The 26,147-nt window shown below is 56.0% G+C and overlaps 11 protein-coding genes across 11 annotated transcripts in view; 6 read left to right on the plus strand and 5 right to left on the minus strand.

Annotated features, from left to right (window-relative positions):
* The window catches only part of DICSQDRAFT_146415 (uncharacterized protein), a gene marked incomplete at both ends in the record, with an annotated part of 3,323 nt that extends 1,041 nt beyond the window's left edge, over positions 1–2,282 (minus strand). Inside the window, 4 exons of the mRNA XM_007364776.1 lie at positions 946–1,344; positions 1,396–1,604; positions 1,764–2,073; positions 2,132–2,282. Coding sequence (XP_007364838.1) covers positions 946–1,344; positions 1,396–1,604; positions 1,764–2,073; positions 2,132–2,282 — 1,069 coding nt within the window. The remainder of the gene's footprint in view (positions 1–945; positions 1,345–1,395; positions 1,605–1,763; positions 2,074–2,131) is intronic.
* A 1,842-nt stretch (positions 2,283–4,124) lies between these two features.
* On the plus strand, positions 4,125–4,322 carry DICSQDRAFT_58684 (uncharacterized protein; the record flags this gene model as incomplete). The annotated part of the gene is made up of 1 exon (XM_007364777.1): positions 4,125–4,322. A coding segment is annotated over one exon (198 nt), but the record flags the coding sequence as incomplete, so codon positions are not given.
* Positions 4,323–4,728: 406 nt separating this feature from the next.
* On the plus strand, positions 4,729–6,349 carry DICSQDRAFT_135720 (uncharacterized protein). Its single transcript, XM_007364778.1, has 4 exons — positions 4,729–4,921; positions 4,995–5,391; positions 5,460–6,124; positions 6,182–6,349. The coding sequence occupies exons 1-3, from the start codon at positions 4,767–4,769 to the stop codon at positions 5,937–5,939; spliced, it is 1,032 nt and encodes a 343-aa protein (XP_007364840.1). The 5' UTR covers positions 4,729–4,766; the 3' UTR covers positions 5,940–6,124; positions 6,182–6,349.
* Positions 6,350–6,721: 372 nt separating this feature from the next.
* On the plus strand, positions 6,722–8,581 carry DICSQDRAFT_135721 (uncharacterized protein). Its single transcript, XM_007364779.1, has 5 exons — positions 6,722–6,777; positions 6,849–6,995; positions 7,065–7,468; positions 7,526–7,987; positions 8,042–8,581. Exons 3-5 carry the CDS (start codon positions 7,421–7,423, stop codon positions 8,210–8,212), a joined length of 681 nt encoding a protein of 226 aa, XP_007364841.1. The 5' UTR covers positions 6,722–6,777; positions 6,849–6,995; positions 7,065–7,420; the 3' UTR covers positions 8,213–8,581.
* A 41-nt stretch (positions 8,582–8,622) lies between these two features.
* On the plus strand, positions 8,623–10,194 carry DICSQDRAFT_180028 (serine/threonine protein phosphatase; the record flags this gene model as incomplete). Its single annotated transcript, XM_007364780.1, has 8 exons — positions 8,623–8,642; positions 8,701–8,824; positions 8,887–8,977; positions 9,027–9,313; positions 9,370–9,445; positions 9,562–9,751; positions 9,814–9,892; positions 9,965–10,194. 8 exons carry the CDS (start codon positions 8,623–8,625, stop codon positions 10,013–10,015), a joined length of 918 nt encoding a protein of 305 aa, XP_007364842.1. The 3' UTR covers positions 10,016–10,194.
* Positions 10,195–11,090: 896 nt separating this feature from the next.
* On the minus strand, positions 11,091–14,133 carry DICSQDRAFT_161039 (P-loop containing nucleoside triphosphate hydrolase protein). The gene is made up of 9 exons (XM_007364781.1): positions 13,865–14,133; positions 13,640–13,799; positions 12,884–13,539; positions 12,538–12,780; positions 12,153–12,470; positions 11,920–12,068; positions 11,792–11,878; positions 11,503–11,616; positions 11,091–11,416 (listed from the first exon to the last, which is right to left on the minus strand). Exons 1-9 carry the CDS (start codon positions 14,077–14,079, stop codon positions 11,352–11,354), a joined length of 2,007 nt encoding a protein of 668 aa, XP_007364843.1. The 5' UTR covers positions 14,080–14,133; the 3' UTR covers positions 11,091–11,351.
* Positions 14,134–14,543: 410 nt separating this feature from the next.
* DICSQDRAFT_180030 (uncharacterized protein) lies at positions 14,544–17,172 on the minus strand (the record flags this gene model as incomplete). Its single annotated transcript, XM_007364782.1, has 1 exon — positions 14,544–17,172. One exon carries the CDS (start codon positions 17,170–17,172, stop codon positions 15,259–15,261), a length of 1,914 nt encoding a protein of 637 aa, XP_007364844.1. The 3' UTR covers positions 14,544–15,258.
* A 251-nt stretch (positions 17,173–17,423) lies between these two features.
* Positions 17,424–17,576, minus strand: DICSQDRAFT_15457 (uncharacterized protein; the record flags this gene model as incomplete). Its single annotated transcript, XM_007364783.1, has 1 exon — positions 17,424–17,576. A coding segment is annotated over one exon (153 nt), but the record flags the coding sequence as incomplete, so codon positions are not given.
* Positions 17,577–17,992: 416 nt separating this feature from the next.
* Positions 17,993–18,502, plus strand: DICSQDRAFT_169163 (uncharacterized protein; the record flags this gene model as incomplete). The annotated part of the gene is made up of 1 exon (XM_007364784.1): positions 17,993–18,502. One exon carries the CDS (start codon positions 17,993–17,995, stop codon positions 18,500–18,502), a length of 510 nt encoding a protein of 169 aa, XP_007364846.1.
* A 144-nt stretch (positions 18,503–18,646) lies between these two features.
* On the plus strand, positions 18,647–19,195 carry DICSQDRAFT_154562 (uncharacterized protein). The gene has a single exon (XM_007364785.1). It carries the CDS (start codon positions 18,761–18,763, stop codon positions 19,088–19,090), a length of 330 nt encoding a protein of 109 aa, XP_007364847.1. The 5' UTR covers positions 18,647–18,760; the 3' UTR covers positions 19,091–19,195.
* A 3,190-nt stretch (positions 19,196–22,385) lies between these two features.
* On the minus strand, positions 22,386–25,058 carry DICSQDRAFT_154563 (TFIID-18kDa-domain-containing protein). The gene is made up of 5 exons (XM_007364786.1): positions 24,863–25,058; positions 24,608–24,806; positions 24,403–24,545; positions 23,561–24,338; positions 22,386–23,504 (listed from the first exon to the last, which is right to left on the minus strand). Exons 1-4 carry the CDS (start codon positions 25,031–25,033, stop codon positions 23,796–23,798), a joined length of 1,056 nt encoding a protein of 351 aa, XP_007364848.1. The 5' UTR covers positions 25,034–25,058; the 3' UTR covers positions 22,386–23,504; positions 23,561–23,795.
* Positions 25,059–26,147: the final 1,089 nt, after the last annotated feature.

Here is a 26,147-nt window from a genome sequence, read left to right on the forward strand (position 1 = left end):
GCATTTTTCGAGGGGAGAGTGAGCGGAAGGTGTCAGATAATGTGAGCTGGAGACAACAGAGGCTGGAAGTATCAAATACTTCAACTCCGTCAGCGGTAGAAACTATTCGGACTGAAGCATTTTTCGACTCTTCTACCGGACAAATAATATTGTGAGCGTGCAGCTTCCTCCCGCACTCGCTATTCCCTCACCCCCCTGACTACCTCCATGCACTAGCAAGACGGCGCCGCCTGGGAGCACCGATGACGAACCTGGTTTCCCGTATGCAACCCTGGTCAACTTGACCGGATGTCCCTCCAGACCAGCGTCGTTCGCCTGCCTACAGAACCTTCCGTTTGGAGCGAGCACCAGTGATAATGTAAATCGAGCGTGGCTAATGCTGTATTCAGACCCTCAACAACATCTCAGTTGCCATGACTAACGAAGTACTGAACGATCAGCTGTCACGGTGGCAACCAACAGTAGGCCGCTGGGCAACTGTTCCTCTGACTCAGACTCCTCTTGCTGGCTAGAAACTGCAGCTCGTTTGTCATATACAGCTAGTTCTCTCGTCGGCCTTCATATCCAAGTCGAGTTCCGTTCCCTATGAGTTGATTTTTGATCTATCCGTCGGCAAGCTCTTTGTCGGTTCGCAGCTCAGATATGGCGTATTATGGGGTAGTAGGTCATTTAAATTCAAGGACAGGGATGAGTATGCAATAGTCTCATCAGCCCTTATTGTACCTCCTCGCGGCCACGATGCGTTTGGCCTATCCGAGAGCCATGGCCTGCCGTCAGACGCACACTCGGACATGCCGGAGATCTCACGTGCTAACTTTTGACCGGCGGTCATGACCGGGTCACACAGTGACCGGTCATCCGTCGTCTAAAAGTCATGACCGTTGACTTGACCCGTAACAACGCTGTCGGCCACAGCAGGAGCGGAAGATTCCGAGGGGGCGTAACCTGAAACTGGTTGGGGCGACAGCAAGACATGACTGTATCCGATGTCTATGTCGGATTTGGAGTGGAACGTTGGTGGCTGAGTGGAAGGGGTGGTGTAGATAGAGTCTTGTAGATCCCCATCAACGGCAGAACGACAGCGTGGGGACATCGTAGAGTGGTTTGAGGGCCACACTAATGCAGCTGGAAGACTGTCCGTGGCGACAGCAGAGACATCGTTGGACGACGAGTGGTTCGAACTGAATCCTGGGGTCCGTGCGACCGTGGTAGGAAAGAGCAGGGCCGTAGTCGAAGTCGGCGCCTTCGCGGAGATGTCGGCGGCTCTCGTTGGGGTGCTCTGGGACGCCTGTGTGTCGCTATACGAAGTCTGCCTGCCATTTGATAAGGGGAACGGGTCTATGTCTAAGGAGATGTTCAGCCCATGAACATATCCTGATGGTAAGACACACAAACCATCTTGTGATCTCTGTTTGCGTCGCCTCCACAAGGAGAACAAAGCCACAAGTAATGTTAACAGTATCACGCCTCCAACCGCTCCAACCACAGTGGCAAGATAATCTGGGTGTCCACGAGTACGGCCCGCGCCAGCTGCAGTCGAGGTTGAACCATTGGTTGTAGTAGCATCAGTCGCTGCCATGGTGAGGCTCCCTTGGCTCAGTGTGCTCGACAACGGCGGTGACGACGCAGTGACCACTGCCGTCGAGGCCAATGTAGTTGCGAAAGTGGAGACCCTCGTAGTTGCAACAGTGACGACTGAGTTGACCGGAGAGATTGACGTATCAGGTGTCGATGTTGGTGTTGATACTGATGTTGATGTTGACGTCGGTACCGATGTCGGTGGAGGAGCAGACGTAGGAGGATTGTTAGGAGAAGCCTGATCAACGTCCACAAGAAAATAGTCTAGCCAAAAGACGTTTGGGCTTGTGCCATTGGTGTTCGTAACGACTACTTCATGAGTTTCAGGAGAGAGATCACGTTTCGAGAAGAACGTCGTGTTCCAGCCCGTGTGCAAGTCCGGCGTGAATGGCGCTGTGTAGGTGCCTACGGTCTCCCCGTCGATGGCGTAAGACGTTGTGGGCTGGCCGTATTTGTCAGAGCGCTCCAGAGTCCCCACAACTTGAATCCCGGTGCCTGATAAACATACGAGACTCAATTAGTGGACGCCCAATCTACCAAGATCCAAACTCACCTGTGAAGCTGAAGATGGCATTCATGCCTGCGACACCAGCACCCTGTCTTACGTGGCCCGGCCAGTCGGGGCCTGCCGTCTCCATGTGGTCCCATTTAGTCGGATATTGTACCGCAGGTTCTGTGTCCACAACGAGGAACTGGGATGTCATGGGGAGACAGGGATATCGTAGCAGTAGGAGCTAGTGAGGAAAGGCCCTAGTCACGCAGTGTTTTAGAGGAGGTCTGCATGAAATAAAAAGGTTTGGGTTAGAAGGAACAGAAGGAAGGGGCATCACTACGACTTCATGCCCGGCCTAGGGTAGTACTACGTACCCGCGGTCGAGAAAGTGATCGGGGGCGCTCTATGGCCGATCTCGGGTATGTTTGGACTGTGCCCTGACCATGCTCTCACCACTTGACAGAGAAGTAGGGCACAGAAGTAAGAGGATTGGCAGATCATCTGGGCCTTTGCATACTTCAGATCACACGGATGGTTCGGTAGGCGTCGATGGGAGTACTATGACCCCAGGCAGCCTGAACGAAGTCTTGCATAATGCGGGAAAAGCATGCCAGTATGTCGACAACTTCTAGCTCAACCGACAAGATCGACCGATAAGGCGCAGACTCGAGAAGATGAGTGGGAGAGGACGACCAGCCTGTTTGCATCGCACTAAAACAAGCGCCAGGCGATGATGCCTGGGATTCACAAAGATGTACTTGACCCCAGGACCCCATAAGTCGGCAGCGGTGACTCCTCCTGATGGCTCAAGCTTTCTCTCTGTTTCAGCTTCCAGATTTCTCGCTTTAGTGATCTTTACAATGCCTGAAGTCATGACATGCAATTGGTAGGGAAATTATAGACTCTCTCACGCTTGAAAGCTTGACCCCCGGTGGCATCAGTCCATCGCCCATCTCCCTGCCAGTGGCGCCCGTTATTCTCGATCTCTACTGGAGCCCACTGCCGGTGGCCACCGAAGGCTACTGACCCCCTCCTCTTCTAGGGAACAGCGATATCCATCGTTGCGGTGAAGATCCTCGGGGGACTCATTTGTCCAGGAGTCACGCCCCGCTGGTTCGTTGAATGTCATCCTAAATTACTTTCTTCGGGCGCTGACGGTCCGTCCAGTGCACTGGCAACGACCGGTCCCACAGCGGTTGCAAGGAGATGATACCGAACGTACTAACAATATCCTGCCTCCCCTTGCAACTTCGAATGCTGCCAAGAGCATGACAGCACGCCGACGTCGCCCTAGACTCTGTCGTTGTTGATCGGACCTGTTTCGAAATAGTGCCGGATTTTCTAAGCAGGGGTATACTATGCAGCGTATTCATGGTCACTGCTTCGGGATCAGGTCTACCAATCGTGTATCTCTTATATCGAATCACGAAAAGCTCAACTTACCACCCACAGATACACATCCCAAGGAACATGCAATGTCGCTCTTCGCACCCGCCCCCGAGCCCGCTACTAGTGAATGTTCCTCCCTCGTCCGTGGGCCTCGTGCATCCACGTCTCATATTTCTCCCTTGATGGTGGTGGAGTATCAGATGTAAGTGTGCTATCAACGAGATGGGAGCTCTGGACAAGAGATTCTCTTTTCACCTCCTGTTTCTCTTGCCTCAGGTGGAAATACCACCGCCAGAGTCGCGAGTTACTACTTAGATAGCGAGATGGCGTCTATAACACCGATTCATCGTCGATGTTTTCGCATAGCCAAGGTGGCAATTCCGATGAGTTCAGAGGAGAATGGGCGGTATTGCACTGCATCCATAGTCGACTCATGCTGGGCCCTGGTTACGAAGGCGTGTGACTCACCTAGGACAGCCCAAAGTAACGGACCCCCGTTACTGAGCTTTACATGTTCAGTATGGGCCTTAAGTAGCCCAGGGTCGATACATAAGTCCATTGATAAGAAGGTCGATTTCTTAGGCAGTGGTGTCAAGTCTCTTGCTCGCTATCGAAGCCAGTTTGATGATACCCCCCACGACTTACATTCATATCCTTATCGCCATACTCTATAGGCGTCGAAGAGCTCATGGATGGCCTTCGCAACCTTGTCGTGTTCGGTAAGATCCTCTACCTCGTATGTGCACTCCGTCGACTTTCTGATCGTATAAGCAACTGCATTTGCTCATGTACGTGGGGTACACCTGCATGGTCATTGATTCAGGCGAACGAACATATGATGATGCGACTCATCATCGATTGAGTGTGGCCCAGACTCGTCACGTCGAGCGCCAAATCGCGGAGATGTCTCGGACAAACTATATTGTCGACCTGCTCGTGAACGGGTCCTGGGTGTACCACAAACCACTGTATCCTCTCTCACTGGCATCCTGCCTTGTGCACCAGCCGTCTTGACCTACGGTTACTTCGGCTATCTCTCTGGCTTACTACTCTGTTATGTGTATTTGGAGGGTTGTTCGCGACACTGGTCCCACGCCGAGATTGCCTTCCGAGGGAATAGGCCGGACGCAGCCTGAAGCGTGTACAATTCGCGGCCTCTTAGCTACCTCTTGTCATCTCGATCGAGCCCAGTGCCATCTGTCGGGTGGAGACCCGTAGTCGTCCTCACCTTCCTCATATTCTGCTTCTTGGTCATCCCAGCCGCCTACGTGCTACATTCAAGCACTTTAAGCCGACCTTGGCCAACATGTCCCCGTCTACCCAAGCTATCAGTCTCGTCATTCCATCGACTATCTATTCCTCTGGCAGCCAGGTGGAAGGGGAAGTATTGGTGGACTTTCGACAGTCAACACAGGACAAGATTCAGGAGGTCCATGTCAAACTCAGGGGCTTCGCTCAAACGTACGTCCTGCATATTTGTTACTGGGGCTTGCCTTTGGTTCGGAAGTCCAACGGTGACTCCTATCGTATGTAGGATGATCACACGCGATAAGACGACCCTCCGAGAGGTACACCCTCTCGTCTTCAGCAACCTTTCCCTCTGGTCGCACGGCGGCGAATATCCAGCACCGGGCTCGGATATCCTCCGTCTCCCGTTTCGCTTCCGGCTCCCCGATATGCTTCCTCCATCATTTCAGTACTCAGGATTTCAAAAGTCTGCGTCTGTGCTATACTCGGTCACCGTGGTCGGAGTGCGTTCAGGGACGTTCCAAATGAACCGCCGGATACGTGTTCCGCTGGTAGTTCTCCCGAGGGACGTTCATGGGATGCAGGTGCGACAAGCGATACCGTCTTCTGGATTCAGGACTGTGTATGTAGAGGAGAAGATCAGAAGAGGGCTCTGGGGAGATTATGCGACTGCTAGAGTGGAGGTGCGTGTGCCTTGATCTCTGATACGTGGTTCCTAGTTCGTTCAGGCTGAATGCTCTGGAAACAACAGTTCTCTCTGCCGGATATTCAAGAGCTACCTCTTTTCTGTGACATCCCTTACCAAGTGAAGATCATCACAACTACAGCCCCGCTCACAGCAGCGAAAGCAGCCGCTCAGCCCGAGGACAAACCGATCTTTCCTTCCCCACCCTCCAATCCCACCGACAATAACCTCAAGCTATGTGGCCGTATCTTGCTTCGTGCGAGACAGTTCACCGCGATGGCGGACTCGGACATCACGTATATCCTGGGCGAGGGGACGAACGCATCCAAGACGAAGGTAACGGTAGAGACGTATGAAAGGGTATGGACCCCGCTTAGGACTCGGGAGGAGAAGAAGGAGGCGGGCGGTCCAGAAGAGAGGGGTGTCTGGGTGCAGAAGATCAAGTTCTCCGCAAAAATGCGACTCACTGTCCCACCCTCGTTTGTTTCTCGCCTCATACACAGCGAGGTGAATCTGGATATGTTCCGGGTTGGTCGTGCATGCTAATGATACACTTTCCAGCATTACCTGTGTCTACAGGTACCATTCCCTGGACTTGGCAACAACTTAAAGCTCCGAGTGCCCATGTCTATCACGTCGGGGATTGACGCGCCGATGTCGCTCGATCAACCAGGCGCAACACACACCGACGGGGATACGCCGCCCCCACCACCTTTGCTTGACCTTCCGCCGTACGTCATTGGTTACTTCGATCGGCAACGCCGGTCATCTCACTTCCGCCATTGCAGATCCTACTGGGACGTCAACGATCGTGATTGGGGCAATCTGGATGAGAAGGAATGATGGCTAGCGTATGCTTTTTCTGAGTTCGTGCTCGTTCCTACTGCGGCAGACTGTGTGTAATGTCTTCTCTCGTATGATGCTTTGTATCAACAGTTCGATATTCTTTCGTTCCAGGACTGCGCCCAAAGCGAAGCCTTCTGTAGTACAATTGAATGCCGCAAATGAGTGGTAACACTGTTGCCCAGCCACGTTCCACGGCATCCTGGTCCAAAGGCCCCTTCTGGCTCCGCTTGGACTCCCAACCTTCCTTGTCGGGGACGGCGAGATTGTCCCAGGCCCGGCATGCCACCCATCGACATCCTGAGAGGATTGCTAGGTCCTTCTCTCTATTCTGCGCAGCACACCCGCCAGCGTGACCTGCCTTGTGTGGTTCGTTTTCAACAAGCGCAGCATGCGCAGGTGGGTACGCATGTGGGATGATGTTTTTCTGTATTGCGCAGTTGACTAGCATTCACTGTCCTTGCACGTCGGCGACGAAGGCGTTTCGGATCAGGCTGAATAATCATAATCGCTCCATCCGATAAGTCCCGGAAGGTAGCAGGTTTGTATATCTACGCACGAGCGTTATAGATACAGTGAAATCCTCTGACGAGTCATGTTCTCAAACACCAGCCCTCCTGAGGCCTTCGCAGTTCACATCCCGCCGGCGATATATACCGCAGGCAGTCCAATTGAAGGGGAAGTTGAGATTTACCTCCGTCAACTGCGAGAAAACAACATCGGGAAGGTCCTGGTCAAACTTTGCGGAACATCCTACACGTACGTCTATTTATTTTTGTAGTATGTGCGTCCCTAGTTGCATTGAAATGCGTAATGCCAAATACTCAGGTGGATTGCTTTGGATCAGAACACGGTTACAGAGACGATCAAGCTTATTCATGAAGATGCGCCCGTATGGTCTCTAGGTGGCGCATCCCTTCAGTCGGATACAGACGTCGTCCGGGTTCCTTTCCGCTTCACGCTGCCGGAACAACTGCCTCCGTCCTTCAGTTACAAATCGCTGACGGCTCGTCTGAAGTTTGAACACACACATTCGATACTCGATTACTGCGGTTGGCGTGCGCAATAGACAACTCAACAAGCGTCATCAGGTCCCGCTCCCGATACTGCCGAGAGACGAGTTGGGTACGTCTGTAAGGAAAGAAAGCGCTGCTCAGGGATGGAAGACGTTCGTGAAAGAGGATATGATCCGTAAGGGCCTTTGGGGAGAATACTCAAGAGTGCACGTCGAGGTCCGTTGACCTATCCCACCTTCGACACTAGTACCGCACTCATGTGGTCGATTTCAGCTCGCCCTCCCGGATATACCAGTTCTGCCCCTCTTCTCGGATATACCTTACTCTATCACTGTAACGACCTCTACCCCGCCGCTCTCTCGTGCCCATGCCAGTGAACATAGCAGCAAGCCAGTTTTCCCGCCAGTTCCACGCAAGGCCCAAGAGATTGATTTCGTCCTGCATTGCTTCCTGAAGCTGCGTGCTCGGCTGTCCACTGGGAAAGCAAACAATGACGTTATGACTATTCTCGGCGACAAGAAGGAAGAAACGAATCAAGTAGCCGTCGAATCCGACATCCCCGACAAGAACTGGGTGCCGCTAGCAAGTGTACCGGCTGATGACAAGCACGAAAAGGAGAAGGAGGCGTCCGAACACGGCGAGGAGAAAGGCTCGTGGGTCCAGCGAGCCACGTATCAGTCGACGTTCCGGCTGAACTGCCCGCCGTCCTCTGTAGTGGCCAACATCGAGTGTAGCGTATGTGCTCTACTTTACCTCTCGAGCACTTCGTTGCCTGACCCGTAGGCATAGTACTCGCTTATCGTCAAAGTACCCTTCCCAGGGATCGGAAACTCTCTGAAGCCGGAGGTTCCTGCGACCATAACCTCCGGCATCGCCGACCCGCTCCCCCAGGAGCAGTCTAACTCGAACGACGATCTTGATTTACTGGACCTTCCGCCGTCAGGTTCAGTATCCTCATGATTCGTGATTGCTTGTCGCACCTTCCGGATACCTTGACATCGAGCGTACTGGGATACCAGCTGGCAGCAACCGAGAATGGGAGATAGACGAGAAGGAATCAGAGTAATTGTACGCGCGTGCTGCTTCAAGCATCCAATCCAAAAGCCTTGAGGCATCGTCCGACAGGTTACGCACGCGACGTCAAAGAGTATGGCTGAGGTTGTGTACGCATCTTGCTTTCGGCTTGGACCGCCTTGGGGGCGGTCGAAACGTAGCCTGCTTTTGAACGATTGGTGAACCAAAGGGCGGTTGTAGTGACGGGTCGTTAACAAGCATAGGGCGCCTACAGACGCGCTGCTCTTATTCTCGCCCGTCATCGTGCACAGTTCCCCCACCACTCCCCATCCCGCTCCCTCTTTCTTGTTATCGGGATGCCAAGTGATTTAGACAAGTTCGTCCCCGTCGTCTGCAAGCCCATCCCGTTCCACTCAGTCCTTGACGCGCGTCAGACAAATCGAGCAGCTCCTCCGCTGCGAGCCCATCTCCGAAGAACAAGTCAAACGGCTCTGTCTCAAGGCGCGCGAAATTCTCATTGAGGAGGCAAATGTGCAGGTGGTCGACTCCCCAGTCACAGTGAGTAGCCCCCAAACTGGTCGTGTGCCAGGACGAACGCGGAGAATGACATAGGGTTCGAGATATGCGGGGACATACACGGGCAGTTCTGGGATATGATGGAGCTCTTCAAAGTCGGCGGACCGTGCCCGGAGACAAATTATCTCTTCATGGGTACGTCTCTATTGCATAGTGCGCGTTTCTATGCTAATCAGCGCCCCAGGCGACTTCGTCGACCGCGGCTTCTACAGCGTCGAGACTTTCCTCCTTCTTCTCGCCCTAAAAGTCCGCTATCCTGAACGCATGACCCTAATACGTGGTAACCATGAATCGCGACAAATCACGCAAGTGTACGGCTTCTACGACGAGTGCCAGAGGAAATACGGGAGCAGCAATGTATGGAGGTGGTGCTGTGAGATATTCGACTACCTCGCGCTAGGAGCTATCGTGGATGGGAGGGTTTTCTGTGTACATGGAGGGCTCAGTCCAAGCCTGCAAAGCATCGACCAGGTACGATATGTGTTACGTTATCTGTCTACCATCATTGCCTCAAGTTGTATGGGCAGATACGCACGATCGACCGGAAGCAGGAGGTGCCACATGATGGTGCAATGTGCGACCTATTATGGTCAGACCCTGACGGTGCGCGCTGTGTTTCCCTCTTCCCGTGCCCGTCCCCGTCCCTGCATACTTGTATCTGCATCTCGCTAGACTCTGCGGGGCCCTGATCGAGTCAGGGCTGAATGTTGCTCGTGTAGATATCATCGGGTGGGGACTCTCCCCTCGTGGGGCCGGGTTCCTGTTCGGTGCCGACATTACCAAAATGTTCGCACATCGCAACGGCATCGACCTCATTGCGCGAGCGCACCAGCTTGCGATGGAGGGATACAAGCTCATGTTTGACAAGACGATCGTCACCGTCTGGAGTGCGCCAAATTACTGCTATCGGTACGTGAACCTCTATCCTATCTGACATGTGGCCACTGAAGTAGCGTCATCTTCGCGCACAGGTGCGGCAATGTCGCCTCTATACTCGAGCTCGACGAGTATCTCGGGCAAGAGTACAAGGTCTTTTCACACGCGCCCTCGGTATGTCCTGCTTGGTCTGTCGGAATTTCCGTCTCTGTCTCAAACCAAGCAAATCTTGGGTAATTCCCACAGGATGTTCGATCGATACCTGCGAAACGTCCTCCGGCTGACTACTTCCTATGACCTATGACATACGACCACGCGGTCTGCTCTCCAGAATCTCCAGAGGATCGATAGAGGAAGCCCGACGTTGTTTGTGCCTGTTATAGTTGCTGTTCTTCCTTGTTCGCTGGTGCTGTTGTACTTTGTTGTAGCCCTATCCGATCGCGCGACTCTCACGTCCTGTTGTGGAGTTCTTTCACCCCGAAGATCGTGCCTTGGTGGACCCGATTTCCTCGAGGAAGGTGATGTCTGGCATGTGCCGGCTGCGGCTCCGCCACATTTACCTGCTACAACATGCTACCTCTCGAGACGACCTTCATCGATAACCGCTTATACCAGGCGCCTACCTCCTGAGGGCTGCTTGTCGGAGTGGTCCTCGGGCGTTTGAAGGGCCCTGCTCGGATTGTAAGCTCCAGATGGGCCTATCAGCAATTTCTACTAATTAGGCTAACTGCTAACATAGAATGGCGCAGTTGTCGTCTATTCGTAACCAGAGGGCGCCCCCATATTGCGCCGCGTGACGATGAGTTCGGGCTGAGACGGCAGTCACCGACTTGTCTCTCGAACTCTTGGCCAACCTCGTCACAACATTCCTATCCTGCGCGCCCGGCTCCGAGGTTAAAAACAACTCAGGGGACTTCTTTCCCGCCACAATGCTCCCGTTGAGGTGGGAGTTCAATCAGTGTCCTTGTATCTATCTTCATCTGGAAAGTATTGGGTCAATGAACAAGTCTGATCTGTTGTCTATGTGTACCCAGTCTCTTGAGTCCACACCATTGCAGCTTAGCTGAATGTGAGCCTCCAAACCTTACCCTGATTCGGAGACATGGAACCGCCTCGACTGCCACTGCCCCTTTCTTTCTTTCTTTCTCGATGCCGTTCGTTGCCCCGCGAGGCCACGCCTCAAGGTAGGCCTTGAGTACATGTTGGAACTGCTTGATGGATGTAAATGATTGCTGGACAGACGCACACTGCCCTTTATCCTCCAACCTTGCATTCTCAGGTGATTTGAGCAGCGGCAGACCGTCCTCCACCCTTTGCGGCTTGTTGTACTGTGTTGTAAGTAGCAAGTCACTCGCTGGCAATCCGATGTATATGAGCAACGCGATAGTATACGGTCTAGATGGTATTGCTAGTGTGAATACAACGTGTACGTACATCCTTCTCATCCGGACGCAGGGAACGAGGCTGAGATGCGATCTAACGATCAACGGTGAAGAGGAAGGAAGCTATTGCTATGTGCTACGAAAACAGATGCTGCTGCTACAAAGTTCGTGTCGGATGCTGCTCGTCATACAGTCGTCACAGATACACAAACGGCCAGGGTCATCCACGGCCGCAGCGATGGGACAGGCATCTATACGCCCTTCGTCTTGCTCGTTGTCTTGCTGAACAGCTTCGCCTTCTCGAGCGCAGCGTGACCTATGAAAACGCAGAGCGAAACATGATCAGCATGCCGCGGGCGAGGTGGGTAGAAGGCCAAACGGAAGGTGTGGCGGTCGACGTACTGTTCTTCACGAGCATATTCTTGTAATCGACGATCGTGATGTCCTCCTTCGTCAAATTCTTGATCTTCCTGTCCTTCACTTCCCACAGCTCTTCGGCGACTTGAGAAATGAGCCCTGTATGCAAGAAGCAGGCGAACGCGAAACGCCAAACACACACGTTAGCCAGCCGTCCCTATCTCATGAGTAGGGTATTCAGACGTAAAGCGAAAGCGGCGGCCGGATCGAGCCATCGGGAGAAGCAGAAGCAGAAGTGACAGTAGAAGCCTGGCCTCGTAGCCTGGCTATATACCGTAGGAGCTCGCGGAACTCGTAAAATTTGTCCAGCGCCGCACAGGCATGCGGGCAGCAGAGGCCGCGGCCGCGACCGCGGGGGGTTCTTTGACAGATGAGACAAAGGAATGGAAGGAAAGAACGTACGGAAGTCATGTGAAACGATGACAACACCGCCCTCGTACTCCTTAATGGCCCGCGCTAACGCGTCAATCGAAGCCATGTCCAAGTGGTTCGTCGGCTCGTCAAGCAGGAGGATGTGCGGGTGCTCCATCGCAAGCTGCGCGAACACGACCCTACATGCACAAACGCGCCAGGTCAGCCGAACCGCCTCCAACAACGTGCTCAACTCGAGTGGGGCATCACAAACGCCAACGTACCGGTTCCGCAAACCGTCCGAAAGTTGCTTGATCGCCGAGGTCTGGTGCGACCCTGAGAGACCAAACCGCCCAAGCTGAGCACGCCACGCCTGCATGTCCTTGTCAGGAAACTTTTCGTGATAGAGCGATTGGAGGTGCTCGATAGGGCTCTTCTCGTACGGGAGTTGGTCGGCTGAATGCTGTGAGTACTTGGCGAGCTTGAGGCCGACGTGCCGCGAGATCGTGCCCTCGGTCGGCTGCAGCGCGCCCGTGATGAGGTTCAGCAGGGTCGACTTGCCCGTACCGTTCTGGCCGACAATGGCGATGCGCGAGTCCATGCTGAGAGTAAGAAAGTCAGCGTCTCACCCACATGCGGCGGACGGATAGTGTTCGTGAAGAGACGTACTCGATACCGAACGAGAGGTTCTTGTACAGATAGTCCTCGGGCTTGCCAGAGTAGGAGAACGCGACGTCGTTGAACGCAAGGATGGGCGGAGGCAGCTTCGAGACGTCCTCGAAGTTGAACCGGAGCGGCTTCGGGATCTCAATCTTCTCTACCAAGCCCGCCGCCTCCATCTTGTCGATGATCTTCTGCTTCGACTTCGCCTGCTTGACGAGATTCGCGTACGTTCCCGCGGACGCGATGAACCTAAGATCACAAGGTCAGCTCGGATCTCAACTCAGCCAGCCAGGAACGCGCTGGGCAGGGCCTAGCCGACGTCAAACGAAAGGAACAGGAAAGGAAAACGTACTTCTTGATGTGCGCGATCTCCTCCTGCTGCTTGTTGTACGCCTTCATCTGGTTCACCTCGTTCTCCTGCTTCGTCCGCACGTACGTCGAGTAGTTACCGCCGTAGTACACGAGCTTCTTCTTGGTCGTGAGGTCCATGATGTTCGTGCACACGGTGTCCATGAAGTCCTGCGAGTGCGAGGTGATGACGAGGATGTGGTTGTACATCGACAGGTATGCCTCAAGCCACACCACCGCCTCCAGATCCAAGTGATTCGTCGGCTCGTCCAGCAGCAGCAGGTGCGGCTTGACGAACAGCGCACGCGCGAGCGCGACACGCATCCTCCAACCGCCAGACATGTCCTTCGTCGGCTTCGCCATCATCTGCTGCGAGAATCCAAGACCGTGAAGGATGGAACCGGCCTTGGCCTCGAATGTGGAGGGATCCATCTCCTCGAGCTCCTCGTACAGATGGTCGAGCTGGACTTCGTCGATGTCGTCCGCGACGGAGAGCTCCTCGATGCGTTGCTCGAGCTTTGCGACCTTGTCCTTCGCCGACTGGACGATGTAATCGACCGCGTTCACCTCCGAAGGCTCTGCCTCGCCACGGACGAGGTAGATGTCAATGTGTTCGGGGATCTCGATGTCACGGTCAGCGATGGATTGTAGGAATGTCGACTGCAGACCCGATGTTGATATGCAAGGGCAGAGGGGACCAGCGGTAAGATGAGCATCATCAGGATACGGGTACGTGAATGTACAAGCCGTGCGCACGCACCTTGCCGGATCCGTTCTCGCCCAAAAGCCCATACCGTTGCCCATAGTTCAGAGAGACCTCCGCACCCTCGATGAGCAAGCGTCCGTGGAAGGACAGCGTGTACGAATCGATTTTGATATCGCGGCCCTTGGGGTCCGATACGAGCACTCCTGCAGCACTCCTACATGTCCCTATGAGGTCAGCGCACACTGATCTCCCTCGGGCCTCGCCCACGAGAGCACGCACCGATCAGTTGCAATCTGCAGCTTCGCCATCGCACTCAGGTCCTCTTGGCTCGTCGCAGCAGACATGCTCGTGAGTGGGGTGTTGACCGAACTACCGCCATTGACGGAACCGGTGGGGGTCGAGGTGCTGGTGGACGCGTCGGTGCCCTTTACTTTTGCGGACTGCTTCGCCGCCTTCTCGGCGAGTCGCTTCTGTTTTGAAGCTGATGGGGCCATTGTGCTCTATAGTCGTGATCAGGGAAGAGAAAGGAAGAAGTGGGAAGAGGGCAGTAGAGGAGAGGCCGTGCCCAAGTATCGATCTGGTGTGGCGCATAAATTTCCGCTTAGATCACCAATCTCACCTTCCATATATGGCAGTCATCCAAGTTCACCGCTTATACCATTCTCCCTCGCCACCCCAGGAACATACCCGCACCAAGGACATACATTCTCGACATCCGAATCACTGGCGGTAGCAATTGTTCAACAATACTCAATCTTCGTCGACAAGACGATTTGCAAAAGACATTTGACAATCACCTCGTTCCCAAACCCAAACCGGGAACGCCGACGGATGTGTATTATAATCAACGATGATGCTCTACGATGAGGAGAGGTACCAAGAAAGTACGCGATACACGGGGCACAGGCAGCAGTAGATACGATATGGACGCTCCAGACGAGGACCGAAACCGGAGGGGGGGATATATACAAGACACTGGTATGTACGAGTCCGAGCGGGACACAGAGCCGAACCAGAACCTGGCAGCAGTAGCAGGGCGATACACTAGCGAGCGGAAGCAGTACGATAGTAGAGAGCCAGGGGCGGAGGAGAGTCGAGGAGGCGAGTCATGACGGGACACGGAGACCGGGAGATTACTATAGAACATGATGTACGTGGATACTTATGGAGATGGTCGATGATATCAAACATGGCATGAGGACAGTGGGTGGACGCCTGTACAACGAACAGATATAAATATCCCGCACACGGGCGGCGGCGCACGCGCGTGCCCGGGCAGGAACTCAGAGTACTATAGTACTTAGTAGACAGCAACGTGACGGATGGGGGAAGTGCATGGTGTGGTGGAGATAATAGCGTGGTGGGTCGACTATATGAAGAGTATATGCGAGAGATGTGCAAGTACGATGATTTTGGACATGGACAGCATTGAGCGACGGTGGAGAGATATGAACGGCGGCACGGAACGTGAGGCTCGAGTATGAAAGGCGGAGTGATGATGATGAACGGATCGATACAGCCAGAACCACATGCAAAAGAATATACGGATGACAACGAAAGCGGAAGCGAAAGTCGGGCACCGACGAGGGTACACCAGACGGGAGAGCAGAACGCGCGACAGGTCTCGTCGCCCGCCCAAGAGCGAGGCGCACCGACAGCTCACAGCCCATCGCTCACTGCACGAGCCTCCCGCGATAGTCGTCCACGCTCCTCCACACAGGGTGGTGCGGGACATGGTGATGCCCGTGCCCGTGTCCGTGATGGGTATGACCCGCCATCATCGCGCCCGGCGCAGCGGGCTGAGGCTGGATGTACTGATGGCTCGCGTGCGCGGGCAGCGCCGCGCGCTGCGGTTGCGGCTGATGGAGCTCCAAGTACTGATCCGCTGCGGGATCGACCTCGGCCCCTTCCGGCGAGGGCTCCCTCTGCCCGTGGGGGTGCGTGGGCACGGCATGATAGTAGTACTCCTGCGTCGAAGACGACGCCGAAGACGGGTGCGTTGGATGCGTCAGGTGGCCGTTGCTGTGAGAGGGCGAGTGCGAATGGCCATGCCCGTGGCTCGACACTGGGGTTGGGACCGTCGAGGAAGAGGTGTGGTCATACGCAGCCGCAGACGTGTATGAAGTCTCAGAAGCAGTGGCGTGGGCGTGCGACGACTGAGGGACAGGAGTCTGAATCTGTTGCGAGTGCGGCGGGTAGGAGAACGCATGGTGCGCGGTCGAGCCGGATCCTCGGCCTGCGTTGGCTAGCGACTGCATCGGAGGCTGTTGCTGAGCTTGCGGCTGCGCCAACGGCTGGGGTTGCGGAGACGACGCAGACGCGTAGCGCAAGCCTGCGGCGGCGGAAGCATCACCGCGCAAGACGCGAGAGTCCACGATCGGCGCCAGAATGGGACGCTCCGAGTTGTAGCGGTTAGAAGAACCCATGGAGCCGCTCTGATACGTGGTTTGCGGCGCGTAATTGAAGTGAGTGTGGGGGAGCGTCGACTGCGGCTCGCGCGCGTGGGTGGCCGTGAGGGCAGGGAGCGTCCTGTCGTACATCTGCTGCTGCTGCTGAGGATGTTGCGATTGGACGTGCTGGACCTGCCCCGGCGGCGGCTGAGAGTACCCTGCCGACGCAAGCGAGCTGGACTCGTACGAGTTGTAGACAGGCACGACGGCAGATGGGTGCTGTTGAGGCGGAGCGGGAGTGGCCGGACTGAGCGACCCAGGTGGGGACTCGGCATAGGCACCCATTCCTGTCGGCAAGTACCCGTATCCGGGAGTGGGCGGGGTGCTCACCACGGGCGACGCGGAGTTTGTGGAAGTGGGCGAGTGTTGCCGGATTGGGTTTGATATGTGCGCTATCGAGTGTCTATGAGACGAGGTTGGTTGTTGGGAGATGGAGAGAGGGCTCGCGCTCGTGGGCCCAGCGGTGTTCGGCTGAGACTGTCTCGGCGCCGACTGGTGATAGTGGTTGAAGTACGAGACAGAATCGTGAGGGGACATCTGGACGTGTCCAGGCGCTTGGCCGTTGGCACGATGATGACTGTTGAGGCTCTCGACGGGCGAGGCCGGTTCTGGGTAATGGCCATTCGAGTTGGCCACGGGAGAAATAGGGGAGTAGCGGTCGGACTCGGAGGCCGAGTAGGACTGTTCGCCTTGGTGGTGGTACGGCCAACGAGGATCGTCTCCGGGACGCCCAAATGAAGAGGCGCGACTACCCTGAGAAGATGGTGGGTAGGGGACATCTTCATGATATGAAGCGTGAGACGAGGAAGGAGCAGAAGCCAAGGAAGGATGAGCGTATGAAACGGGCGAATAGTAGGCTGCTTCTGGCGTCGACCTGGATGATCGGCTAGCTGCGGCCGCGGAGAGGGACTGTTGGGGGTAAGCGGGCGCTGTGGGGGGCGGTAGGGTGGGATAGGCTTGCGCGAGCGGTGGGGGCGTGTCTGGAGGCTCCGGGACGCCTGCGGGTAAGGTGGGGTAAGCCTGCGCGAGAGGAGGGGGGTCGAGTGGAGGAGAGGGAACGGGAGGGGGAGGAGAGGGAGAGTCCTGCTTTGAGCGCTTCCTGGAGCGGGAGCGGTCATTGGCGCTAGCACGATTCATGGCGGCTCGGGTGGCCGAGCCTGAGTTCCTTCGGGAGCCAGGGGAAAGGTGTATGCGGTAGCTGGATAAGAGAGCACGTTAGCTAAGTTGTGCTCGCGACAGAGACGGAAGCACAAGGAAATTTTGAAGGAACGAAGGAAACGCGTCTGGGCAATGGCGGAAAAGTGAAGACGGGCGCGAAGGAGGGATGGAATGACCAATCGAAAGGAAGGAGACGTGTGGAGGGTAATCAAGAAAACGGAAACTGACTGCTGTTGCAGGTTGTCTTGGCGAGAGCATCGGGTCTCGCATCCGGGAAAGGGGCATTTGTGGTTGCGTTCGCCGGTGTGAATTCTGGTGTGCCGAGCGAGATGGCCGGAGGTGGTGAAGGCGCGTTGGCAAGTGTGGCAGACGTGTTTCTTCTTTGCGGGAAGGGAGAGGGGAGAGGGAAGGGAAGAGGGAGGAATTTCGGAATCGAAGGAGGAGTGGGAGGGATGAGGGTGGGGAGCGGAGGGAATGTCAGGGTCATTGGAAGCCAGCATCTCGTGTCGGCTAGGACGTAAAAGCTAGTGATCGCGAGGCGAGAGTTGGCGAGCGAGGGTAGCGGGCAGAAACAGGAAAGAGCAGTGGGGAGTTATAAGGGGGAGAGACGCATGCTCAGGAATGTGGTGTACGGAGGCGTCGAGAGGCGAAGGAGAGAGGAGGAGGAGGAGGAGGAGGAGGAGGAGGAGGAGGGGAGGATAGGATGTCGAGGACGAGAGCCTGTCGGGCGAACCGTCTCGCAGGCGCCGTGACTTGAAGCGGAGATTGAGGCCGCGTCTGTGGGCTGCTCGTGCCCAGAATGGCTGCGTCTGCGGGCGCCAGATCCCCCAGAAGACGCACTCAATCTAGGCGCTCATCTCCCGCCGGCAAACTCTGGTCGTCGTCCTCGCCCTCGCCGTCCCAGCCATCGCGTCCGACGTCGGAGTGTCGCCTACGCCAACCCCGCCCGACCTGCTCAGACGTCCCTGGCGCACCCTGCCGCCCCTCCCCGCCGCTTCCGTACAATCCTCGGCAATCGACGATATTAGGTCCCGCTTCTCGTCGCCACGTTTCACCCCCTATCGCGCCCGCATTTGCTCTGCCGGAAGCTGTCTCTACCGAAATGAAGGACGACCACCGATCGACGCTCCAGCTCGGCTCATCTTTCTCACCTCCCGTCCCTTCCCCGCCCCCGCCCCCCGTCCCCGCCCCCGCCGCCCCTCGTCCCGCCCTCGGTCATCCCACTCCGCTCACTCAGCCCTGCCCCGCTCTCCGACCAACACCGCCGCCCCGCCCACCGCGCCAGCGCCCCCAAGGTCGCGTCCTATAAGGCCTCGTGGTGCCTCATGCCCCTCCGCCCGTCCACTGCGTGACCGCCTAACCGCCATGCGTGCCCTGGCTATCTCCGAGAAGCTCTCTGCCGCCCAACACGCCCTCGCTCGCGAGATCCTGCCCTCCCCATTCATTGCCCGCAGCTCCCAGTCCGAGGCCCCTCAGCGGTCCTGCCCCATGTCACCTGGCCGCTCTCTCCTTCGATTCCACCTTCTCTCGCGCACCACGAGCACCGCGCTGAGCTTCTTCGAACTGCATGCTTCTAGCTACGTGCAATGTAACGTGCCTGCCTTGCGAATTGCCCCCCTTTCCTCCGCGATACGCATACGCACAGCTGCCATCGAGCCCGACGCGCGCGCATTTGGCTAGCTGCATCCATATGGGACTTTCGCGCGGGGTCCACAACTCGAGCGACTCGCATCCAAACCCGCGCGAACGTCTGGGTGGCCACCACGCAGAACGGCCCGAGCGCGTTGAGGTGCCTTCTTGGATCTGCAATATAAGTATTACAGTCTGGCCGACGTCAACTCTCGCTTCGCTTCGCCCGCGCATTCATCCCGTCAGCACGCGCGCCACAACACATTAATGAGCTGCTCAAAGCGCCTTCCATGACCAGCGTTCTCCCACGAACCTTGCCTGCTATTACGTTTCATCCCAAACACGCGAACCCGCCCCGTGCGCCCCGCACCCCTCCGCATCAGCCACCCGGGCTCGCCCGCTCTGCCCCCGCCACAAGATTTGCGCTGCTGCGCGAGCATGTCCGTCCACTCTCGGAGCGGACTGCTCCGCGATGTCTTTCACCTATACTGCGTACACCGCCCCACGTACGCGTCGTGGATGGGTCAGCGGAATGTGGCCAGCTGACGTCGGACGTCGCGTACTGTTGCAGACCGTCATTTTCGGCATTCGAAACGATACGTCGTTGGCGCGTTGCTGTGGCTACCAACCCACGCCCGCCAGTACTCGGGTCCTCGGTCAACTGCGAAGACACTACGGACGTACTTACGTGGTGCTTGCCCCCTGGCGGTAACGACTGTGATTATGGCAGCTGGAGCATCGATGGGCTTCGCGTTAGTGCCCCGTGCTTCCGCTTGGCTCGTCGCGTCCGCGCGCAACATCCCTCGTACAGCGCATTCTGTCCAAGAAGGTACCCTTCTCTCGCAACACAACCTGCCAGACTGTACGCATAAGCTGTCCCTAGCGAGGGCCCGGTGACCTCGAGCAATGACCGGATGCATCATCTTCGACCCGGCTCGCGCGCACACTCTCCTTGTGCGCGCCGCCAGGCACGCCCTGCGCACTCACCGAAGCGTGCATTGCACCCACGGCCTTCCCTCATCTCGCTCCGTTTGCGCACTGCCAACAGACATCGCGCACACGTGATGGTGGGCGTGTCGCGAACTCTCCCACCGCACCTCCTCGCGCGCCCCACGCGCCGGCTCAGCCGACGGGTCTTCCCAACGTCCACATATCACGTACCCAACGTCCACATATCACGTACCCAGAAGCGTCGTCATATGTTGAACAGCCAGCTTCCTTTGGCTGGTTACTCGCTTGCCCTGTCCCGGCGTTTCCCGAACGACGTCCACACCAGGGGAGCCACCCAGGACCGTATGTACCCCCGCCAAGTCCAGCGATCGGTGCGCGCTTCCGCCGCCCTCGCCTTCAATGTGCGTGCTGAAAGAGAGCTCATGAAGCGCACCCCGGGCTGCCTACGCGCCCCCGCTCCAGCATGCCGCCGAACATGTGCCGAATCACCTCAGTGGAGGACACCGCCCGGACTTCTCGGGTTTGCGCGCATACGCCTACTCATGCCGCGCGTTGTCATCCGCGCGTCTGGAGTACGAGCCCTTGACTGCGTGGCGTTCCTTGCAACATGCCTTGGCCACAATCTCATCGTTTCGAGCGGTCAAAGTGCGTGCTCTCGTAGCCGTTTGCCGCTGCAAGTGTATCGACGTCCTGTCGGCCCCAATCATTCGTTGTCCGCATGATTCTCATACTCATCTCGCCTCCCCGCCAATTCGGCGACCTCCTCACTCTCCTTGCACAACCTGTGTAGCCCAGGCCGATGTATCTCTCCTTCACAGCAGTCATTCACCCTCCACTTCACACTCGAAGCCCCCAGCGGCCAGCGATGCGGTGGCGCTCATGGCCACAGAGAAAAGCCGAGGAATGCGGAGCAACGGCGCTACGCCCGTCGAGAAGGGGGAGGGTTCTATGCGAGTGATGCGGTAAGTATCCGAATACGACAGATTGGGTTCCGCAGCGACTCAGTAACATTCGGTCATCCGACGCTTGCATCTACCCGGTCGAACGTACCCGCTCAATGACGGCAGGCGTTCGGATGTGTTCGATTGAAGAAAAGTCGATGAATTGCGGACGCAACCGTCCATCGGTTTTCAAAGACTTTCCCCCAGAAACATCGCATGTTTACGAATAGTTTACCTCCCCTGTACGAGTTGAGAACATTCGACGACTGTTGCGATACGGAAGGAAGGCGACCGTGCGCGACCAGGTGAAGCGGCCTTGGCCGAATTCGCAAACAAGAACAGCGCTCTGGTGAGTCGCCGGCCAGTTTAGAAGTGTTCTGTCGTTCGGGCAGTTCAACAGGCTTGATTGACATGACACTTATGGTCCACCATAGACGATTTACATTCGCCGATCAGAGACGATGCAGACATTGTTTGGGATGTTCACTCGGCTACGCCAGCAAGAACAGCAAGAAACATGCGGCTGTTTAATATCCACGATCAACGACGAACGAGTTGAGCCTTCTCGTTGTGTCATACGATGACTGCTGTTGTCCTTACAGGATACTCGAAAGTGGTCCTCCACAAGCCTTCATGTACCTACGGTATACACACATGCCCGAGTCTGCGGGAGGACATGGATGAGGAGCAGACGTTCATTATAGATTGGTCGATACATGTACGTTGCTGACAGCAATGGTATCTATGAGTATATGGCAACCGCCCCGCGGCATCAATGAAGCTGATCCTGTGAAACATCAGACTGTCGCGAAACAACCCAACCAAGCTACCGCAACTTCTGGAACCTCTCTGCCGTCCTGGTGAGTGGCCGAACAGTCGACAAGGGATGAATCAACGCATCAGCAAAGGCGTCCACTGCTTCCACGTCGGCGCGGCGCAAGTAGTCTCTGACCCGCTCTCCCTCCCACGCCGGAAACTCTTGTATCTCCTCTGCTGCCCCAGCCTCGTTTCGGATAACGCGCCACCATCGCCATGGCGCACGCTCGCCCGCATGGTCAACATCCCGATCCAGCCCAGCCCTATAAGGAGCGGCGAGCGCGACGTACTTCAACGCCGGATAGCAAAGTGCCGCACTTCGCAGGAACCGTGCTCGCGCTTCCTCGTCCACACCGTCGTCCTGCGACCGCTGGCTCGAACGCGGGGCGAGCACGGACAGACACACCAGCGGCGAGTGCGAACGAGGGTGCGCAAAGGCGTCTGTCTGTCCAAACATGTCGGAACCTCTGAATGAGAATGTGGTCTACGCGTCAGAACCGGAGGAGGCGCACCAGCTGAGACATGACTGCATTGAGGGTCACACGATCGCTTTCCAGCTCGAGCCATCGGTATCTGGCGTCGACATATGTGCCGTAGTGCCACCGCAACGGCGGCGTCTTCAGAGTGAGGCCGACCCTGGGAGCAACCAAGCAACCGACTCGATGGCAGCCCGTCTTGTCGTCCATAACGACAGTGAGCCTATTGACGGCGAATGGCAGGAAAGCGTCTTGGGGCGCATATGTGACGGAGATGTGGTGGAGTGAAGGAAAACCGACCGCGACTTTGGGGGCATTGAGCTCCCAGCGGAAGCCGCTCCGGACGAGGGTGAGAGTCGAGGCTTGGGAAAAGCGTTGGGAGAATGACAGATACGGTGTATGAGAGTTCAGTCCCAGCTAGCGTGACTGTTTGGATAGAGGACAAGGAGTGTACTGGCCTGGGTTGGCGCGTATCAAATGGGTCCGTGGCTCGAAAAGAAACATGTTGTAAAACGATAGTCTCAAGCGTATGCACGCGTGAGAGAGCCTGCGATAAGTCTGCAACCGAAAACCACCCGGAATAGCGATCGACGAGGTGCAGTTCCCGTAGGCAGCTGGAATAGATGGACGGATTCGCGATGTCTGACCATAGGGGTCTCGACAGGTACATATATGTGAGGCACGGCAGACTGCCAATAGCTTCGATGAGACGCGGTTGGTGGTGGAACCAATTCGGGATTGATGGCGATGCGCTGAAGTCGAGTCTGAGGTATCTGAGCTGTTTCGTTACCGCAACAATATCAACGATACCATCCCCAAGATCTCTGCTGAGGTTTCCAAACCGAAGTGGGTATTGATCCAAGTGGAGGGCAAAGGAGTGTAGACACGGAGCGCGGCTGCCGATATCGGAGTATAAGTAAGCTCCTAGCTTCATCACGTCCTCTGGGTTCTTGCAAACGAACTGAGCGAGATGGAGGGGCATCATAGAGTGCAAGTGTCTCGATGCCAGCGAGAGACGGAGCAACTCGCTGTAGCTAAGATAAGGGGTGATGTAGACTAGTAAGTCATCAGGAAGCGCAGGGAAGGAGCGAGCAGGATCGCGAGCGCCGTTAATGCGACTAGGACGCGCGAGAACGGTGATTGGCGTTGGAGACGGCGAAGACACGTTGAGCGACATATGCTGGACAAAGAGGTATAGGTAGGATGAGGGCGTAGGGAGAGTGGCGACGACGATCACATTGCATCCCCGGAGCCCGAATGCATCGCATCCGGCAGTCACTTGATCGACTCTGGCGCTTCTGCCAATCGGAAGCACAGCCAAGGAACGAGCCTAGTTTGGAGTTTCGCGGGAACCATCGCTTTCGTTCTCTGTTCTAGAGACAACGCCTGCAAGAACAAAAATACGGTATGGCATGGATGCCGATACCACACCGCCTCTAGATATCCCACCAAGCCTGAGGGTACAGGCTCGCAGGGCTCGTGACCTTGCGTTGTGAGTCTGCCGCGACTGTCAGTGAACCGAGTTCCGTGATGCTAAAACATGCGAGGACGTACAGGCGGTGCGTGCATGTCGACACCAAATGATCCTTGCAGCCGACGTTCAAATCGTTGAACAGAGAGATAACGGTTTGTGATATCGTCAACAGAGCACATTCGCTGAGTATCGACGATTTCAGCTACAATATGATACGCCATCCTGTACACATCATAGAGGGATCAACAATGCACAAAATACACGTACACAACAGATCGGCGGAGCAAGTACCCAACCCGCAAGGGAGATGAAGCCCTAGATAAGGCTAACGGTAGTCCGGATAAGGCCGCCACGGAAATTGCGCATGCCCGCTGTACGACGCTGCTCCCAATCGCCCTGCATCCTCGTAAACGCGTCTTGGATATGCTCGGGACGTAGCGCTGTCCTTGCCTCCGGCGGCTGCGCGAACAGCGCACATACAGGCAGAGGCTGGTCCGCGTCGTGCTCCGGGCTCTCCTCCAGACGCAAACGTTTCGCGTCGCCTGCGCCCCCGAGGTGGGCCTTGCGCTTGCCAAGGAGTGGGGAAGATCCGGAACCATGCGGCGCGTCTCGCACGTACGCATCCTCGAGGGACTTCTTAACCTCGAGGCCGGCAATGGTCAGAGCGCGGACCATCTCGAAAGCGAGGAAACCGACAATGTCGACAGTATCGTCCCCAGTCTTGAAGTCGAGTGCGGGAGGGAGGTTGAGGAATTCCTTGAAACGTTTCGCTTTGCGGTATGTGAAGGATGCTTGACGGCAGTCGGAGTAGTGCTGGTACTCTTCACGAGTCATTTGACGAGTCGCATCGTCCGCTTCCTTTAGCAGAATACGAAAGGTAAGACACGGACCCTGAAATGAAGAGGTTGGAAGAGAGGCGTACCTTTAATCGCGCGATAGATGCTTCATGTGCTTCGATGTCGTCCTCATCTTCTTCGTCATCAACAGGTAAGACATCCGCGAAGATAGTCATGATTTCCCAAGGAAGCTTGATGGTGATCTTCTGGGCCTTGGCAGTAAGCTTGTCTGCGTTGCCGAAGGAACAAAATGTGTAGCTAGACGCGGAGGACAGCTCCTGAACCACGTACCATCCGCGCCATCCTCAAGCTGTTCAACTTCAGCAGGTCCACCTTCAGAGTCCTTCGCATGCTTCCGCACGTCTTTCCACGAAAGGTATGTTCGTAGACGATTGACCTTGGCTCGGTCGTGGCGAATGAGGAAGATGAGGTCCTCCGCGGAGACGTGTCGCGCGCCACGACGGGTCGCCAACGAGCGGGCCTGAACAATCTAAAGCGGACTCAGGACAATCAAGAACCTCGCTCACAGTCACGATGAAGCCTCACGAGCTCGATGAGCTGACTGCGGACGATGTGCTCAACCAAATTGACGGTCTCGGGGTTGGGATCCTGGACCTCGCCGAACACAAACATCATCTGGGAGATTTCCTGGGAATACTTGTATTCCCTGTGGGATGAAGTCTCAGTCACGTATGTCTTCTTTGACGACGTAGCCATGTTGGTCCGCGGGTCTCAGAGGAAGCAGAGGAAGGTCGTGGTGGTGTGGAACGGGAGGCGAAGCGCCCTCTTGTACTGTATTCAAACCATCGTCTCCTCCTTTGTACGTCTCGGACGGAGACCTCGTCATTTCTTTGGCCAAGTCTTCTCACAAGGCTCACTAAAAGATGGATGTTTGTTCGACTTGAGGATACTGGGCGGCCTGACGTACTCTACCAGCTTCTGGTTGGACGAGCTGCGAGTAACTTTCATCTAGCTGGTAGCCTGCCTATCGCAAGGTGCCAACACGTCGTACCATCGTCGCACAGTTACGATGCAGCGAGCAAGTATGAAGGTTTTCGCTGTCGCGTTTTGTCCTACCGTATCGTCGAACACCATCTACCCGGAACCATGTCTGTTGAAACCCCACTCGAGGCCGTCCACGCCTTCTGTTGTGCCATTACAGCCGGTTTCAGCTCGCTTGTCGTGAGAGCGCCGCGCCGCGTCTCGCGCATTTGCCTGTTTTCCCCTCCTAAGCGCCCCCAAAGGAACTTCGGACGACGATATCTCCTCGACAGCTCAATGTAACCACTTCATTCTTGCGTATTCTGGCTCAGGATTACGACGCGCAGGGCACGGTATTGTATTGAAGTTGCGACAACTCGACGTCACCAACTTCTGGGCATTCCCGCTCTCCCAGCTCCCTACTCGACTCGGACAGCGTTGTTGGCTGAATGGTATGGCGTACTCTCCCGGAAATTGTCGGAATGGTGAAGACAAGACGCTACCGAGGGCTCTGTGTCAAAAGGCGGAGTGTCCAGCGACAATCACGTCCACCATAGGGTGGGCTCGGGTGGCAGCCCTCTTGGGCCAGCTCAAAGTCCTCGTCGGGGAGCACCAGACACCATGACTATGTGAGTAATCCGCACCTCCATGATCCCTGTGGTCTTGCAAGGCATTAGGGGCCATGTAGTCACTGCTGAGTAGGAGGGAGGAACAGACGAGGTGGGTAGATTGGAGCTGCAAAGGAGAGCTTGTAGAACACTACAATTGGCAACCCGCACGATTACATGGGTTTGTAGGCTTACAGTGGACATATGTGACATGTTTCGTAGCAAAGATGTGTTGGATTTGA

The sequence above is a fragment of the Dichomitus squalens genome, assembly GCF_000275845.1.
Source record: "Dichomitus squalens LYAD-421 SS1 unplaced genomic scaffold DICSQscaffold_10, whole genome shotgun sequence".
NCBI classification, from domain to species: domain Eukaryota; kingdom Fungi; phylum Basidiomycota; class Agaricomycetes; order Polyporales; family Polyporaceae; genus Dichomitus; species Dichomitus squalens.